Source organism: Heteronotia binoei, chromosome 9 (assembly GCF_032191835.1).
Source record: "Heteronotia binoei isolate CCM8104 ecotype False Entrance Well chromosome 9, APGP_CSIRO_Hbin_v1, whole genome shotgun sequence".
In the NCBI taxonomy this organism is placed as follows: domain Eukaryota; kingdom Metazoa; phylum Chordata; class Lepidosauria; order Squamata; family Gekkonidae; genus Heteronotia; species Heteronotia binoei.
This window is the reverse complement of record NC_083231.1, coordinates 93,370,137-93,390,091: the sequence shown is the minus strand read 5'-3', so window position 1 is coordinate 93,390,091 and position 19,955 is coordinate 93,370,137. Positions and strand designations below refer to the sequence as shown.

Below are 19,955 nucleotides of genomic sequence, written 5' to 3'. Positions count from 1 at the left end.
TTGGTCAGCCCTGACTGGGAGGGAGCGATGGGGTGCTCATCATCCAGTTGCCCCTCTGCAAGGCTGGATCTTCTCTTTTGTAGGGCAGGTGATATCAACATGCCTTTGGCCTCCTTTGCTTGTCTTCACTTCTTGTAGCCTTCCCATTTATTTTCCAAATGTGAGTGCACCCAGTTCTGGCCCAGTACTAGATGTTCTCGGCATCAACTATCTTGGCTATATCAAGGTCGCTTCCCTTATCACACAGCACCAGCTGTGGAGGGGTGAAGGAAGAAGCTGACTACAAAGAGATGTTGACAACACATATCATGCATATCAAGATGGTACAGGACAGGCTGTTTCGGGGCTGAGGGTGAGCGGATCCTTGATCTTCAGCCTAGTTATTAATTCGGCTGTACACCCACTTCCCATTCACACTTGCATTTCTCTGTCTCCGAACAGAATGAGGAAATTTCAGGCTAAAGTTGCTGAACACAGAAATAATTTCAGAGACAGCTCCAAAAGCAAGTTACCTGGCTCTTGGTTCTGCAGGCTTAGAAGCAGAATGCAAGCATTTCACAGACCATCATCTATTACCAAACAGTATTAGATACAGAATCTATATTCCATAGCTGATATGAGCTTCTTCCACCAACAAACTTCCTTCCTGCAAAGAGCAGCAGCAAAACATTTCGTGATGGGGGAAGAATAAAGTCTCCCAGAAAGGACTTGTATATGCTGCTGCAAGACAGAGGAAGGGGAAGATTGATAGGTCTACATGCAGAAGTCAAGCATGCAGCTATCAACACAAAATGGTATCAAACTGCTATTTTTATTTTAAGAGCTTGAGAAATTACACATCTAGCAAAGGAGGCTGTTTTGACAACCCATGTCTTAACACAGATAAATACCTTGCGATAGAATTGATCTCCCATCACTTCAGTTTATAATATGATGCCTATTGGCATTCTAGAGACAAAGAAGTGTATGCTTTGGCTGGTTAGTTTTTTATTCCGTTTTACATCTTTAAAGTTACAAATGGCACTAGTAAAATATTAAGCCTTCATTTCCTGGAAACTGTTCATTGGCCAATTTCTCACAAAGACCCAACCTCCTCCTAGAGGTCTGAGAAAAAAGTGAAACGAAAAAGACAAATGCTGCGATGGGAGAAAAAGTCCTGTCTGGTTCATTGTACCCACTGGGCTGATGGCCTCCATGTTTCTCACAGAACCCTTTTCAGGTTCACAGTTTAGGATGCTAATTTTTCAGCTTCTCTTTTGACCCAGCTGACTGGCCGTCAAGCCCATTCTTTTAACCGCCTGACAGGCCAGTTCTATGGCCTCCCCTAATGGCTGCAGAGAAATATACGTGATTTACCCTCTTAAATGATTTTATTTTGTTTCGCTTGAATTTCTCTTCTCAAGTCATGTCAAAACACTGAACAGCTCAGGAGGGACTTCAGGGGAATTAAACCCCTTTTGGCTGGCAAAATGCAACATTAAAGGGCTGTGCCTGCTTTTTTCCCCCCATCTGTCTTGTTAAAACTATATAACACTATGCAAATTTCTACTTTTGTGCTAGCAGGAAGAAAGAAAGTTGTTCACTTTCTTGCTATTAAATTTAACTAGATACACACATTTCAAATAGAGAATGATCCATGTCTGTATGAAGATCTACTTTAAACTGTACTTTTGCCAAAGTTCATTTGCAATTTAGTTTGGGACACAGATTAAAGGTATTTTTAGAGTGCTACCTCAAAAAAAATCTACACACTCTCATCATAAAAGAACAGAAGAGTAAAATGGCACTAAGCTTCAAGCTTATTTCAGTGCTAAGAAAATGGATGATGGCATTCCAAAAACACTATTTTATTTTGAACTGGAAAGACTTATTCATGAATTGTTTTCCAAGACAGCTATCTCACTGGAAGTGCTACTGACTTAGTTCTTCAAAGGATGATGAATATTGTGTATCATCAGGGCTTTTTGTGTAGAAAAAGCCCAGCAGGCACTCATTTGCATATTAGGCCACACCCCTGGACACTGCCATTGTTTCACACAGGCTTTTTAAAAAGAAAAACCTGGCAGGAACTCATTTGCATATTAAGCCACACCCCCAACACCGTCTTCCTGCTTTAAAAAAAAGCCCTGTGTATCATGGACTCGTTAGGTTGGAATCAGGTTCAAACTTTATTAGCTCTTTAACTTCCTTATAATTATAGTCCAGAAGACAAATGCATTGAATTTATTTGTGTAATATATATAGCAGGTTATAATTATTTGCTTGCTCTACCTTTTATACCTTAGTCTGACTACATGACTCTTATAAACAAATTGATAGTTTACCAAATCCATCCTAGCTTCACATATGCAAAAACTACTGGTCAATTAAACAATTTGGGGTTCCAAAGTAGATAAATAGCTCACTGCATGGAAAAACTGTTCCTGAACTGAATCACTTCAGAAGGGGAGGATTTACAATTAAGTGTACTCCTATTTGGGGGACGAGGCATGCACCCCTATTTTAAGGAGGAGGAGAGAGTTCTGAGAGAACTGTGACTGTCCCAAAGTCACTCAGTTGACTGCATGTGGAGGAATGGAAAATCAAGCCCAGTTCTCCAGATCAGAGTCTGCCATTCTTAACTACTACACCAAGCTGGGTCTCACCTGTGAAGCTCACCTGATGTCTTTGCTGTCCTTTGAACAGCCGTCCATTTGTGTTGATTCGGAAGGGTTCCGTCTTTTTAATGGTTGTTTTTATTACCTGTTTTCTATCCTAAGAGCTGTTGCATGGAAACTTTTTAGGCTGATATAGTTTTATGCTGGTTTTACTTTTTTGATTCATGGCTTGTTTTAGTGCTGGTATTTTTTCCTGTTTGTTGTTTTTATGATTTTATTGTTTGTATTTTTACTTTGTGATCTGTCTTGAGTGAATCTCTAGAAAGGCTCCATGTACGTATCTTTAATTAATGAAAAAAAGTCCTATGCTTCTTCATATGAAGAAATAATTGCTGGAGCATTTTGATGAAAGTTGAATTGCCTAATGCCCAGGGCCTATGCACATGCCTCACAACTACTGTGGGGATGCCAACCTGCATGTGAGAACTGGGGATCCCCTGGAATCACAGCTCATCTCCAGACTTCAAAGAGCAGTTTCCCTGCATAAAATGGATGTTTTGGAGGATGCGGCATCATAGCCCACTGAAGTCCTTGCCCTCTTCAGGCTCCATCCCCAAATCTCCAGGAGTTCTCCAACCTGGTGGCGGCAACCCTACCACCTCATTCTCTGCTGGTGGCCAGGGAGGACCTGGCAACTTCAATTCCAAGTGATATTGTTCAATAAGGCCCATGTGAAGAAAACACCAGTACTTATTTCCCAAGCTGGAGTTGTCAACCCTACCTGCTAGGCAACGCAGTATTTCCAGCAACCATTCTTTTGGGCAAAATGAGGGAGGAAGCAGTTCTGTCTAGAACTTAATTGGTTCAGCAGCTTGTTAGATTCTACTTACTTTTTCATTCCAGGCCCATAGTCCAATTCCAAGGAATGCTATGCCCAGAAACTGAAAGAGAAAGAAAAAAATGCGGTAAGAATAGCAACTCTTCACATATATTTTTGTGTTTATGAGGTCTTATCTGTTGTCCGCATCTAAAATACAGCAGCCAGGAATTGTGTGGCTGCAAGAAGGCTCCTTGCTTGGCTCCTGATTGGAAAGTTCATGCTAATGTTAGCCGGACGTAAGAAAAGGCTGACTAAACCCAAATAAAAAATCCAAACAGCAGTTGAGGCGATGCAGCAGACAGACTAGGATGGATTCAAACTTCTGTTCAGCCTTGACATTTATTAAGAACAGAATTACATGTCAAAAGGAATTTGCATTCCCCTTTAGCAGTATTAAAGACAGCACAGTGTGGATAATTTTATATCATCTATTTCCCCATCTCTGTCTCCTCTTCAGATCCAGGATCTGTGACCTATTGTGGTGGTGGCCAGCTTCAGGTGACATCCCTTGTTGAGCTGCAGTAGAAGGGGCGAATATGGACATAAGGCAGAAGGAGGGCTTACTGAGAAACTATAACCTATAACTGGATGTAGCTAGGTTCTTCTTCTGTTCCCTGCTACCATCTCTGTATGAAGGAGGCTGGGAAGGACAGTGCTACCGAAGAAATGAGATTTCTGCATTTTAATGTCACAAGACAAACTAGTTAGTACAAAGTACAGTTAACAACCCAGGTATAACTCAAAGTTTCAAAACCCAGTTTAGAATCAATCACCGTTTGTTTGGCAGCCTGCATTCAAACATCATACTTAATGAAAGTATCATAGTTTAATGGAAATGTAGCTTATTTCAATATCTGAATCCAGCTATTATGTCCTAAGAATTAATAAAATAGTGCAGTGCAGGTCACCCCACTCTATATTTTTGTCCAAGGTTTGCCGATTAAATTATGGCAATAATTTGTTTTGCTATAACTGTCAGGGTTTTCTGAAAAGAGGGTTTACAGAAATGTCACATCTTTATTGGATATTTATTGAATTAGTAACAATATACTTAAAATTCATAATGTCACTACTCTGAATAACTTGACTCAAAAGCTGTCACACATTTGTAGACAGACTTTGTGGAAAAGAACTCCCTCTGTCTTTTCCATGTAATTCTCCTTAAACAAGTTGGCCCAGGTAGGTTCCTGAAAGCTTGCCAAATCTCAGGGTTATGAACTTTTCCAGGAGCCTTGCCAAAGGCTCATGTTTCTGCACTGCACTTAAGTTGTGTCTTCAAACTCTGAGGTAATGTTTAGTGTATATTTCACTTTAGTTACTATATCCATTAACAGACTACATTTCCACAAGGCCAACACTCGGAGCATTGTTTCCAAGTTCAGCAATGGCCAAAAAGCTTGAAAAGAAATATACACATATGTATATTTCACTGGTGAGAAAAACAGAAGCTGCTTTAAAACTGAGCAAGTGACATCTGCTTTAGTTCTCTCTCTTTTTTTTTACCCTAAGCTTGTCCGTATTTATAAGATGAACTCTCCATGGTGTGACAAAAGGGTAGCAAAAGGAAGATGCATTGGAAACACTCTGTTTTTCTATAACATACATTTATATATATTGCTCCTCTGTGAGACACTGCAAGTAACATAACTAGGGGGGGAAATGACTCTAACGCTGAGAAGATTAAGAATCAAGAAAACATGGAGAAGTCAATGCCTAATGGGAGAAAGTTGTGCTCCATCCTCAAACCACAAAGCATTAGTAAATCCGGATTCACAATAACTTGTCCGTAAAGGGCTACATAAGCCTATTTATCAAGAGCAATAAAATTAGCCTGTAAAATAGGTACCTATTCCCCATATTATAGAAAGGGTAGGCTTGCTTTCTGTCTACAGATAACAAATGAAGAATTAGGAGGCCTCCCAACCAAGCTTGACCTAGAAATATATCATCACCCTTGAGGAACAAATCTATTATCTACATGCTCCTAGACTTGCCAAGGCAAGAGCTGACAGGTTCCTATGAATGTTTGTCTGTGGAAAGTAAAAACACATTCAAGTGGAACAGAAATACTTCGGAACTGAAGGTCCAGTAACTCACTGTTCCAACTTCCAGGTCCAAAACAGACAATGCCTATGCTCTTTCCAAACAAGACACAGGCTCCTCATCAAAATGATATGCTCTGGTAGACATCTGCATCCACAGCATGTCTGTAATGCTAAACACCTGCAAATCAAAGCTAAGTCTCATTTCAATCATTTATACTTACTCATTGCTCACATACACCCAGCATCAGATTAAACAACTGAAGGAATCATCCACAGCCAACATTATGTGCCTTGAAACGAATATGCATAAAGAGGGAGTGCACTGGCCCCAACCCATCATGATCAGGCTCACATACATGAAATCTGCACATATTTCATGTATGTAGAATATATGCACAGAGAATCCATGTTTCTGAACTAGAAATGGTGTGTAGATTTGGGGAGGGGGGGTCATGCCCAGTCCCCCTTTGAGCACACTAATTTCAATTTATGAAATGCTATCTCTAGAGAGCTAAAGTAGCATGAGCATAAGGTGCACTTCCAGCATGAGACTGCTTGAATGCACAGACAAGCAGGTCTGTAAACATTGCACAAAATGATATAAAATACTCTGCAGCTGAGATGCGGCTCAAGTAATAGCTGACACACGGTAGGTTTAACTTCACCAAGCTTGACATCTATCATTTGGTAACTGACATGTTCGTGTAACAATTTACACTAGCAAAAATACAAAACAGTTAATATATAGTAACCGAATTCTGGACTCCATTATAAAATTGGATACGAAAGTCTGAACTAGCTAAAAATGAGAGGTGGTAAAAATCCAGATCAGCAGTGTTTGGACCAAACAGCAGTTGTGCAGGATCAGATCAATGGGCCATTTTGTACAATGGCCAACAAGATACCACAGGGGAGCCATACCACATAGCACACAAGCCAAAGCTTTCACCAATTGTGGTCACCCAGCACTGGCATTCTCAGGGTTACTGCTATGAACATTGTATGACAACTATGTCTGACATGTAAGCATATGATATTCAGCCAATCTGAAATAAATGTCTGGTTTTTCAGTCAATCTGAGATAATTGTCTGTAAAGAACAGCCAAGAAACTGTTCCATACAGAGCTAATTAATATGGATTATTTTTCTAATTTTACTATGGTTGCTTAATCAAGTTTTATTAAATCCTTGTGACTCAGTTGCCTTTGCCTAAAATACATATGGATGAAAATTGCTTAGCAAATGTGGTGAGAAAAACGAGATTTTAATTACAGCACCCACACATACACACATAAAAATCAGTACATTTTTTTCTCTATATATTGTGACTCAATTAAAAAATGGAAGCCCACAGTAAAAGCTTTGCCAAGTGTTCCAATACATTAACCATTTTTCTGCAGGAACAAACAGGTCAGTCACTACATGACAGAATATAAACCCGGCATTAAATACGGTACCACAATGTTGACAAAGCAGTGGGAGGACATTTTAATCTTCCATGACATTACACTGCTGATGTGAAAGTTAGTGGTCTCTTACAAAGGAACTTCAAAGGGAGAATCCACTGTGAAATTGCTGAGTTAGAATTCATTAACAAATGATAATTTGCCCACTGGGCTTAACAGGGATCTTGCAGCTTTGTGCAGTGGCAGTATTGTAACAAGGACCTTGCATTTCTAAATCACTACAGATGCCAGTATCTGGCATAGCCTACCCCTTAACTAGTTCAGGCATATCTTGTAATTTCTGATTGAATCTGGTTATTTACTTTCATTTCTTCTGATGTGGTGGGCAGAAGGCTGTTCTGCCCAAGAGTTAAAACAGTGACCAAGCTGTTTTGACACCTGGCCTATGGGAGTGCTGCTACAGCATCCAACCTCCTTCGAATGAGGAGGGCTGCATGAGGGAGACTGCAAAGAAAATGTGGAACTGTCTCAGCAAGGGAGCAGACAATTTCACATGTTGCTCTGCATGGTAGAATGGCAGTGATTTAGCTCCAACTTCTGTGTTGTTTGCTGTGTCATCTCACAGAGGTCTGAGAGGAGCAGAGAAGCTCTGCTAGCTGAGACAGCTAGAGAAATTGCTGAGAATTTCTGAGTTTTCTGAGTTTTGAAGGACTTCATTCTAAGGACTTCATTCTAAGGTTTGTGGGGCTGCCTAAAATTCTAAGGTGTGATAGCTGGGGAACTGCTCTTTGTTTGTTTGGTTGACTGCTCTTTGTTTGGTTGACTGGCCCAAGGGTGAAAGACATTAAGAGTGATTGCTGCTGATTGAGAGTGATTGCTGAGGAGTGCCTCTACTCCACCCTCTTTGCATTTTAAGCTGCGCCTTGCCAAAGGCGCGAGCCTTTGGCGCGAGCCGAAGGGCGAGAGGGCGAGAGCTAAAGGGCTCTTGGCCTGTGGCTCTTTGCCTAGGGGCTCTCTAAGGACCAGGAACCCAGATCCCTGATTTCCTTGTTCTCTATAAGGTAAGTTCCCTATAAGGTAAGTTGAGGTAAGGTAAGTTGACCCCCCAGAAGGGGAGCCACTTAAACAGCATTTAAAGAGGACTGTATATTTTAATATATATATATCATGAAGATAGAATGCCAGCAGGGGGTTGGGGGCTTTCCAGTGTTTTGCACTGAGTGTCACATGTATGACTATCTGCCCAAAGGACAGAAGTCTTGGGTGTGTGCTCGATGCAAGGAGCTCCTGGTCCTCAGGGAACGAGTTCGTACCCTTGAGGCCGAGGTGACTGCCCTGGAGAAGCAGAGACGGTCAGATAGGCACCTGGGGAAGACTCTCGGGGGCGTATTAGATGAGCCCCGCTCTGAATGTAGCAGCCCCGTTGCTGCCAGAGAGCGAGAGGGTCGAGAGGGAACAGGGCACCGTGCTGAGGACAAGGGGAATGCGCCCTCAGAAGGGACCTCTTCTTCGGTTGGTGAGCGGGAATCCTTTCGCGCCAAGGAACCATCCCTGAGCAGGGGGAGAGGGGGGGTTTTGGTAGTTGGTGATTCGATCCTTAGGCAAGTAGACAGCAGGGTGGCGAAACCGCGTACTGACCGTATGGTGACTTGCCTGCCTGGTGCGAAGGTAGCGGACATTACGCGTGTAGTAGATAGACTGATAGACAGTGCTGGGGAGGAGCCTGTGGTCGTGGTGCATATTGGCACCAATGATGTGGGGAAATGCAGTCGTGAGGTCCTGGAGGAAAAATTTAGGCTGCTAGGCGGGAGACTTAAGGCCAGGACCTCCAAGGTAGCCTTCTCGGAAGTGCTACCTGTTCCACGTGCAGGGCAGGAGAGACAGGCACAAATTAGAAGTCTCAATGTGTGGATGAGACGATGGTGTAAGGAGGAAGGGTTTAAGTTTGTTAGGCACTGGGATGCTTTCTGGAACAAGCGGGAGCTGTACAAAAGAGACGGTCTCCACTTGTCCCCGGATGGAACCAGGCTGCTGGCGCTTAAAATCAAAAAGGTGGTAGAGCAGTTTTTAAACTAAATCTTGGGGGAAAGCCGACAGGAGATGAAATGTCTCTGGTTCGGGAGGACTCGTCTCAAAGAGATGAAGGGTTAGCTGAGATTTTTCTATCGGGTAACAGACCAGAGTTGTCCACTGTGAAGGCGACAAACAATACGGACTGTCTGCCAGAGTCTCGAGGTGGCAGGAGGAAGGTGGCGGGCCTAGCTCGCCTGGGAAATTATAGATGTTTGTATGCAAATGCTAGAAGTGTTCGAAGTAAAATTGGTGAATTGGAATGTTTAGTGTTGGGAGAAAACATAGACATTGTGGGAATTTCAGAAACTTGGTGGAATGAGGAGAATCAGTGGGACACGGTGATTCCTGGATATAAGCTATATCGGAAGGATAGGGAGGGAAGGGTTGGAGGTGGGGTGGCTCTGTATGTCAGAGAGGATATACGGTCCAGTAAGACTGAGGTCAGAGAATTAGATCCACTTTTAGAAATGCTTTGGGTTGAAATAGAGGGCCCAAAAGGAAATTTAACTATGGGAGTTTGTTATCGCCCACCAAATCAAAAGATAGAGGACGATTATAATATGATGGAAGGCTTAAAGATAGCGGCTAAACGTAAAAACTGTGTCGTAATAGGTGATTTTAACTACCCGCAGATTGATTGGGTCAATATGTGTTCTGGTCGAGAGAAAGAGATTGAGTTTCTTGATGCTCTCAATGACTGTGCTATGGAACAGATGGTCTCAGAACCTACCAGGGGTGGGGCGATCCTGGATTTGGTCCTAAGTAATGCCCAAGACTTGGTGAGAGATGTAAAAGTGATTGCGCCGCTTGGGAGCAGTGACCATAATGTTATTGATTTTACCGTTTGTATAAATAGGGAGTTGTCCAAAAAGACCGCCACAACCACGTTTAACTTTAAAAGGGGTAAATACACTGAGATGAGGAGGCATGTGAAGAGGAAACTGAAAGGAAAGGTACATACGGTCGAAACCCTTGGGGAAGCTTGGACGCTATTTAAAACTATAATCCTAGAAGCTCAGATAAAATACATACCACAAGTTAGGAAAGGCACAAACAGGCATAAGAAAAGGCCTGCGTGGTTAACAAACAAAGTAATGGAAGCTGTAAAGGGTAAGAAGGACTCCTTTAAGCGGTGGAAAACCAGTCCAAGTGAGATTAGTAAAAGGGAACACAGGCTGTGGCAAATCAAATGCAAGACTGTGATCAGGCAGGCAAAAAGGGACTATGAGGAGCATATTGCAAAAAACATAAAGACCAACAATAAAACTTTCTTCAAATATATTAGAAGTAGGAAACCAGCCAGGGAGGCAGTGGGGCCCTTGGATGACCATGGGGTAAAAGGATTACTGAAAGAGGATAGGGAAATGGCTGAGAAGCTAAATGAATTTTTTGCCTCCGTCTTCACTGTGGAAGACAAGAACTTTTTGCCCGCCCCAGAACCACTAATTTTGGAAGGGGTGTTGAAAGACCTGAGTCAGATTGAGGTGACAAAAGAGGAGGTCCTACAACTGATAGACAAATTAAAAACTAATAAGTCACCGGGTCCGGATGGCATACATCCGAGAGTCCTGAAGGAACTCAAAGTTGAACTTGTGGATCTTCTAACAAAAATCTGTAATCTTTCATTGAAATCTGCCTCCGTTCCTGAGGACTGGAAGGTAGCAAATGTCACCCCCATCTTTAAAAAAGGTTCCAGAGGAGATCCGGGAAATTACAGGCCAGTCAGTCTGACTTCAATACCGGGAAAGTTGGTAGAAACCATTATCAAGGACAGAATGAGTAGGCACATTGATGAACACGGGTTATTGAGGAAGACTCAGCATGGGTTCTGCAAGGGAAGATCTTGCCTCACTAACCTGTTGCATTTCTTTGAGGGGGTGAACAAACATGTGGACAAAGGAGACCCGATAGATGTTGTTTACCTTGACTTCCAAAAAGCTTTTGATAAAGTTCCTCATCAAAGGCTCCTTAGAAAACTTGAGAGTCATGGAGTAAAAGGACAGGTCCTCTTGTGGATCAAAAACTGGCTGAGTAATAGGAAGCAGAGAGTCAGTATAAATGGGCAGTCTTCGCAGTGGAGGACGGTAAGCAGTGGGGTGCCGCAGGGCTCGGTACTGGGTCCCATGCTCTTTAACTTGTTCATAAATGATTTAGAGTTGGGAGTGAGCAGTGAAGTGGCCAAGTTCGCGGATGACACTAAATTGTTCAGGGTGGTGAGAAGCAGAGAGGATTGTGAGGAACTCCAAAGGGATCTGTTGAGGCTGGGTGAGTGGGCGTCAACGTGGCAGATGCGGTTCAATGTGGCCAAGTGTAAAGTAATGCACATTGGGGCCAAGAATCCCAGCTACAAATACAAGTTGATGGGGTGTGAACTGGCAGAGACGGACCAAGAGAGAGATCTTGGGGTCGTGGTAGATAACTCACTGAAAATGTCAAGACAGTGTGCGTCTGCAATAAAAAAGGCCAACGCCATGCTGGGAATTATTAGGAAGGGAATTGAAAACAAATCAGCAAGTATCATAATGCCCCTGTATAAATCGATGGTACGGTCTCACTTGGAGTACTGTGTGCAGTTCTGGTCGCCTCACCTCAAAAAGGATATTATAGCATTGGAGAAAGTTCAGAGAAGGGCGACTAGAATGATTAAGGGGCTGGAGCACTTTTCCTATGAAGAAAGGTTGAAACGCTTGGGACTCTTTAGCTTGGAGAAACGTCGACTGCGGGGTGACATGATAGAGGTTTACAAGATAATGCATGGGATGGAGAAAGTAGAGAAAGAAGTACTTTTCTCCCTTTCTCACAATACAAGAACTCGTGGGCATTCCATGAAATTGCTGAGCAGGAAGGTTAAAACGGATAAAAGGAAGTACTTCTTCACCCAAAGGGTGATTAACATGTGGAATTCACTGCCACAGGAGGTGGTGGCGGCCACAAGTATAGCCACATTCAAGAAGGGTTTAGATAAAAATATGGAGCACAGGTCCATCAGTGGCTATTAGCCACAGTGTATGTGTATATAAAAAAAAAATTTTTTTGCCACTGTGTGACACAGAGTGTTGGACTTGATGGGCCATTGGCCTGATCCAACATGGCTTCTCTTATGTTCTTATGTTCTTATGTAAACCTCTTGCTTCAGTGGTCTCTGTACTCTTTATGCTCACTACAAAACACACCTCAGCCACCCAAAACCCTAATGGCTTGCTACCCTAGGAGTGCCTTGTAACTGAGGGGAAGACATTTATCATAAAACCAAGCAGGTTCCTCACATTCATCAGAGGCAAGGTCCTGTCACACCTGGGTTTTACATTCTGCCTATACAACAAGAGTTTGGAGTATCTCATGCCCTCCCTAAATGAATTGATTACTTGTTTTGAACCAGCCCTCCTTGTAACACTTCACACACAGAGAGAGACTCACAGTACTTTCTGTTGTATGTATAAATCAGTCTCATGAATTTACACTCTTATGGTAAAACACATTTTGCTCATTCTCGCAGTACTGCTGGACTCCTGTTTTAATTTAATAGTGAGGCACATGTAACACCTGGAATAACGTATCTTACGTTTGGTAAATCAATTTCCAGAGGCACTTTTGTAAATATCTCCCCCATCTTACTGTGAGAATTATAACCACCTGGGTAGAAGAAAGGGGCTGTGATGTTATCTACTGAGAACAGGATCTTCTCACTTCAGTTAAAAATGTTACTGGCAGACTTTTCTGAAAGTTAATTATGCCTCCTGGTTAATCTGTTCTCAGAACATTTCTTCCAGTGACAAAGAAAGAGAAGCAGATGATGTTGTTTACCTTTCCTATTAGTCACCAAAAATTTCACCAGCGGTAACATAGTACAGAACAAATCAATGAAAGGGAACCAATTTGCCCTCCATTTGCCCCCTCTTCCCATGACTCTTCATCACCAGCTCCTGTTAGGGCCCAATGAGGTCATGCTTATGTGATCCCTTCAATGTATATTTGGCCCTTTGGTCTCATTATATGAAGAATGTTCTTATTCATCCTCTGGCTCAGACTGTATCTACTCCTACCCACTTAGGTGGCCATATATCTGGCCCACAAAAGCTTATGCCATAATAAATTTGTCTACCCGTAAGATGTCACACAATTCTGCTCTTTCCCCTACACTCCTTCCATTTCTGATGTGAGCAAGCTCATTATTCTTTTGCATAGAGGATCATGGATCAGTACACACATGAAGCTGCCTTATACCAAATTGGTTCATCAAGGTTGGTACTGTCTACTTAGACTATCAGTGGCTCTCCAGGGTCTCAGGTACAGGTCTCTCACATCACCTCCTACTTGGTCCTTTTAACAGTAGATGCTGGGGACTGGACCTGGGACTTTCTGCACACAAAGCAGAGGCTCTGAGTCACAGTCCCTCACCAGTTCGGTTCCCCCTGTTGACAGCATCAGTTGCATTTGTATAAAATACACAGGTGCCCAACACTATTACTTGGGAAGTATGTGACTGGGCTGCTGCCCATTCTTTTTTGTCCACCAGCAGGGAAGCTTCATCCTACCTATTAGTCAAGGAAGATTGGGATGAATGATTAGTTACCACCTGACTGAATTCATATCACAAAAGCATTAATCAAGTTCCCAGATGTTAAGCCTATTCCCTGGTGTCATTTTAGGCACAGTACTGTAGATAAAATATTCAAATTCACTTTTAACAGCAATTATCCTCGCGTTGCTCTATGGCCTCTTTCAAAAGTAGAGATGTTTTAAAAAGAGGCATGATTCACTCTTGCTCTGCTTCTATCAACATTAAAAGGTGCAGCAGCCTCCACACAGCCATCCAAATAAAAAGGGCCAGAACCGCAAAGGCTAACAGATGAATCATTCTTCAGTGTTGTTTGATGCTCCAAATGGAAAGTTCAGATCAAGTATAGGCAAAAGGGGTGGTGATGTCTTCTTGCTTTAAATTGAGCTCGTTATTAGGGCTGTGAGTCCAACAGAGCTGATATGCAGTCCCAATTATCTGAGCCAACTTGGGGCAGCTTCACAGCTGTATGTCCATGACTCATCTATCCACACTACTGAGCAACAAAAGTGCAAGGAATGGAGAAGCATGGCAGAACTGCACTTCAGACATGAGGAGAAACAGCATTAGGCCTAGACAGAAGTTGGGGGGGGGGGGGCTTGGCAAGATGTGATCCAGCAGGCCCATTCCCAAGTGTGGATGCAACACAGAGAGCAGGCAAGCACATGGCAGCTCCTGATCCTAATCACTGCTGCGCCCACCTACCTAAGCAAACATGGGGCTGCAACCCCTAGGAAAATCCACTCACTTCCCTTTGGACTCTGGATGTGATTTGATGCTCCTAAACAGCCACCAGTATTGTCAGAGGCAGGTGAGTGAACAGTGGCACAGAGAAGCCATGACTTCTTGACCTTTGCTGTCCAGGTAGAAGAGCAAGCAAAGGAGTCCCCCTCATTCCACCTGGATGTGATACACCTTTCTCCCTCATACAGAGTGTCTACCATCTTCCATAATCCCTCTCTCTCTCATGTTCAGGATTACACGCAGGGCAGGTCATCACCCATCACTACCTTTTGTGCCTCTTCTAAAATCTAAAGTGAGCCATGACAATTTCACAGCTCACATCCTCTCTCTCATTCACAGAGACATCAGCAGACAGAGTAGCTCAGCCTCCTCTAATAATCGACCCTCACTAAAACAGTGGGGGATCAAACATAGTTTTATTCACATTCTGCCACCATTTATTCATCTCCTAAAATTTATTCATTACTTATTTATTTATTTATTATTACTTTAAATTTCTATCCTGCCCTCTCCGCAAGCGGACTCAGGGCGGCTAACAAAATACATAAGACCAAGATCTGGGGTGAGGGGGGGGGGGGCGAGGAGGGGGGTTCTTTACCTGAGACAACCCATTTCTCTCTCTCTCTCTCTCTTTCACACACACTCACACTCCATCAACTCCCACTGTTTACTCTTAGGGAGAGTTGGAATCTAACCAGTCCATCACATGCAGTATACATTACAAGGGAAGAAGGAAGAGAAGACAACAAGTTCGAGAGAGTCCAGTGTCTCCACTCTAAGAGAAAGGCCATTCTGTGGCTGCAGTGATCCTATTCAATACTAATTCTTACTCATCTGCCTAAGCAAATAACTGGCTGCAGCCACTAAGGTTAGTTGCTCATTTGCCTGCCTTCATTCTCCAAATGGCAGCTGATGCACTTAGCAGCCATCACCTCTGCTGGGGGCCTCAGCACATTCTGGCCTTGAGCACTGCACAGCTGCCAAAACTGGGGCAGATTCACAAACCATACCAGTTTAAGCACTTCTTGACAAAAGGAAACTGGACTGTAATCTATTCCATTGCCTGCTGTATATTTTATCTTGCTTTTAACTGCATTGTCTTCTACTTCTGTCTCTCTATTTTCTGCATTGTTTAGGATGTTATCATATCGGGTAACTTTTTCTTTTTTGCAAACCTAGTCCTGTTGCACTGTTTACTGAATGTCTTATTCTGTCTGATTCTGTCATATGATCCACCTTGTGCCTCAGTGAGACAAGCAGGCAATGATTTTATTTTATTTTGCATGGAGGCCTCAGAGGGTTTTCAAGGCAAGAGGTCAGAGGTGGTTTGCCATTGCCTGCCTCTGCAAAGCGACCCTGGTATTCCATGGTGGTCTCCCATCCAAATACTAACCAGGGCCAATCCTACATAGCTTCTGAGGCTAGCCCAATTTATCCTTTCCAGGTCAGGGCAAAAAAATAATACTGGTAGTATGCTAAGGTTTTGAATGGAAGGCAACCCTAGAAGGCATACCGAAACAGAGAGAGGATTGTGCAAATGGCACTACACTTAGTCCCGGGTTCATCTTTTTTTTACATGGACAAATTCCAGTTTTTGAACTGCTATTGGCCTCAATTGTAGATCTATACATGATCCACCACTTTGTCATTATAGTTGATAACTGTTATCCCAGTTCACCCATCCTAGCTCACCCTACTGTTTTCTTCTTCTTTTTATAGATTTAACAGATTGCTGTGTCACCTAAAAGCAACAGATATTTTTTTACATAATAAGTTCTAAGGATTCAACTGTTAAGGAAGCTTGTTCACCAATATTAGAAACTTTGACCCAGCCTTAAACCAATTTAGGCTTAAAGCTGCATTCCAGAAATCATTTAAACTGGAATATTTGGATTTAATAACATTATTGGTTAGATCATAGTTTTAGGGCTTTTTTAAAAAAAATGCAGAGGGTATTTTAAAATATTCAAACAACAACAAAACAAAAAATAACTCTGAAATGGAAACTCCTGGATCTCAAATGTGGGCATTTTGTAATATTGGTGTTCCCAGACAAGCCCTAAAAATTATAGATCAACCGAAGCAATGGCAACAGCAGCTGAAACATACATAAATTTAACATGTAAAAATGTCAGAGTTTCATTATAAATCAGGAAGAATGAGAAATCAAACAAGCAATGCTTGCAGCTCCAGCTGACTGCACCAAATGAACATTCACCCACACACATTTAATTCAATGTCCAGCCAAGTGGAAATGGCGTCTTATCCCAAACTTCCCCAGGAACAGATTATTTGCTTAAATACCATTTCTCTTTGTCACAGTGCAAACTATTTTGGTTTTTAATTAAAATGCTTTGGTATCATGGGGTCCCACTACTCATAAGCAAGAGCGAAGCAAGAAGAAATCAGTCATTTCAGCCCACAGCTGGGCAGGAATCCTAGAAGGAGAATGAATTTCTGATAGATTAGCAGCAAAAATTATTGCTCACCTTCTTGCCTAGGCCAAAAAGCAACTGTCCCCAAAAAAACAGATCTCCAATCAGCAGAGTGACCCCCAAGAATATTATCTGCCCTTTGCCACAAGCCTCCATTTTATTCGGGCTTTCTTTTCCTGTCCAATCCCACACTGATGTCAGAACCAGCTTTTCTCACCCATGTCACATCATATCCAGAAACAGGATTCCTTATGAGGACATTTATACACAGCTGTTCTCCTCAAGTAAAATCCAAGGCCAATTACAAGTTGCTCTTCCTCCATTTTGTCCTTACAACCACCAGAATAACTGGCCCAAGGTCTCCCAGCAAGCTTTCATGGCAGAGTGGGCAGTGAAATCTCCAACTCAAAGATCCTACTCTGACACTCTAACTGCTGCAAAAGATGGTGGGTCCACAGTGGGACTGAACCTAACTTCACCATGCTAAATGGAACAGAACTGGTTGTCTCAGGAAGGCATTTTCTTTGCCAGTATTTGCAGGGTCAACCCTGCCACTAGACAAACTAGGCTATTGCCTAGGGTACTAGCCTTCTGGGGCTGCTGAATTGTGCACCACCATGTGGTTATATCGGTGGAGGGGGGGCAGAAGTTAGCCTTGCCTTGGTTGCCAGATGGTCTAGGGCCAGCCCTGAGTATTTGCTTACCGGGTCATTAATCAAGACCACTCAGTGAATAATCAGGGTCCTTTAGTCACAAGAGGAACCGGTCACATTAGCACTGGCCAACGAAAGAAAATTCCCTACCTTAAAGTTTTCCACTTGAAGGTTTTCCTATCTTGGATGATCCAATTTAGGCTACTTAAATTGCCTGCCAAAATATATGGCTTGCATCCACACTGCTCGATGCCCCTACCAAGATGCCTCCATCTCAGACATGTTTAGTAGTTTTCCCAGGACCCTGAACGATCCACTTCATCCTGCCAGACTGAACCACCCTCTCGTACAGCCAGACTGCATATCTAGTTCTCCATCTTGCTCCCTTCCCCATTTCTAATCTTTTTTTTTTTTTTGCCTCCTGGTTGCCCTATAATTGAGGTCTAAATTCTGCTAATGGGCATGAACTTTTGCTTGGTTCACCCCCACTGACAAATATTATGTCTATCTGCTTCTCTACCCCACTTTTGGACAATGACAGGGCATGTTTCCCACTTCTTCGGCTTTGCTCAGTTGTTTAGACTTCCCTCCCACCCCCATCTTGATGCTTGGATCCCCCCTCAGGCCTATGACCCTCTCTTGCTCTCTCCTTGACTTCTCACACTTCCTCTAAGACAGTGAAGTGAATTGCATAACATTCAGGTGCCTGGAGCAAATGTCTATTTATATGGGTTTCCAATATTGAGAGTTATTATTGGAGCCCTCATATCTTGACTGCTTGGGTTTGCTAATTCCCCAGGCCAAAGTCTTGAACAATTATTATGTATCGTTTATCTTTCTGTCTTCATACTATCCAGATTCTCAGTTTCTTCCAAGCTTACAGAGCTCCCTCACCACTTTGTCAAAGATATTTTAGCATTGTGTGGGTCGCTGACCAAGCTTCTGGTGTATTTTGGTTTCAAACAATTTTATTAGTAACATATGGCAATAAATTTCAATTTCTTACATCATTAATAATAACTTTTTTATCTATCCTATGTATTACTTTCTACCCACCCCTCCCCTGTTACTTGACCCCCGCTGGTGTTATATACTTAAAATCTTAATATTAAAGGTACCCTTAATTAATAAGAACCAAAATTAATATCTTCCTCCCTCTTATACTTAGTCATTATCAAAAATTGTCCAATGTCCTTTTATTTTCCACTCTTTTTCTACGTATCTTCTGAACTTTTTCCACTCCATCTTAAATACTTCTAAATCATAGTCTCTTAAGGTTCTTGTTAACTTGTCCATTTCACTCCATGTCATAACTTTTACAATCCAATCCCATTTCTCTGGTATTTTTTCTTGCTTCCACAACTGCGCATACAATGTCCTAGCAGCTGAGAGCAAGTACCAGATTAAAGTTCTATCTTCTTTTGGAAATTTTTCCATTTGTAATCCCAACAGAAAAGTCTCTGCAACTTTGCTAAATTCGTATCCCAAGATCTTAAAAATCTCTTGTTGAATCATCTGCCAATACTTTTTCGCTCTTTCACAAGTCCATCACATATGGTAGAAAGAACCTTCATGTTTTTTACATTTCCAACATCTATCTGGCATCTTATTGTTCATCTTTGCCAACTTTTTAGGAGTCATATACCATCTGTACATAATCTTAAAACAATTTTCTTTAATACTCTGACATGTTGAGAGTTTCATAGAGTTCTTCCACAAATATTCCCATGTGTCCATCTGTATTTCTTTAGTTACAGTAATTGCCCACTTAATCATTTGAGATTTCACTACTTCATCTTCCATAGTCCATTTTAAAAGTAACTTATAGATTTTCAAAATTAATTTTTCATTATCTCCAAGCAGAACTTTTTCCATTTCTATTTGTTCTCGTCTTATTCCTTCAGTTTTAACATCGCTTTCCACCAAACTTTTTATTTGTTGCATTTGAAATCAACCATATTTATTATTCTCTTCAGCAGTTTTCAATTCTATTTTACCGCTTTGTATTTTTAGTAATTGATTATATGACATCCCTTTATCCTCTCCTGTCTCAGCTGTTATTCTTATTACTTCTGCTGGCAATATCCATAGTGGTTTTCCCTCATCGCCATATTTCTTGCACTTCATCCAAATATTTAGTAGATTATTTCTTATATAATGGTGAGAAAAAAAACTATCCAACTTTTTCTTTCCATAGTACATATAAGCGTGCCAGCAGCTTCTGGTGTATTTTAAACTGGAATCTAAGTCCTTTAGTTTAAGATCCTTTAGTTTCTGGTGTATTTTAAGCTGGAATCTAAGTCCTTTAGTTTAGCAGGAATCCTTTATTTATTTATTTATTTATTTAATGACTTCTATCCCGCCCTTCCCAACAAGTGGCTCAGGCGGCTTTAGTTTAAGATGTGGAAGGAGGAAGGTTTTCTTTATTCCGTTAAGGTTAGTTTACTGTAAATTTGGACTCAAACTCGAACGTGGGCCAGACTCACAGAGACTTCACCTGATAATATCTAGCTCATGTTGTCACAACCCATTGTACTTATGTATTGTAGTAAACAGAATGTTTG

General features: G+C 41.9%; 1 protein-coding gene across 1 annotated transcript in view; it reads right to left on the bottom strand.

Moving 5' to 3' along the window:
• Window positions 1-19,955, bottom strand: part of TSPAN5 (tetraspanin 5) — a 111,110-nt gene that overhangs the window by 15,964 nt on the left and 75,191 nt on the right. The window contains exon 2 of the mRNA XM_060247041.1: window positions 3,488-3,538. Within this exon, the coding sequence (XP_060103024.1) occupies window positions 3,488-3,538 (51 nt within the window). The remainder of the gene's footprint in view (window positions 1-3,487; window positions 3,539-19,955) is intronic.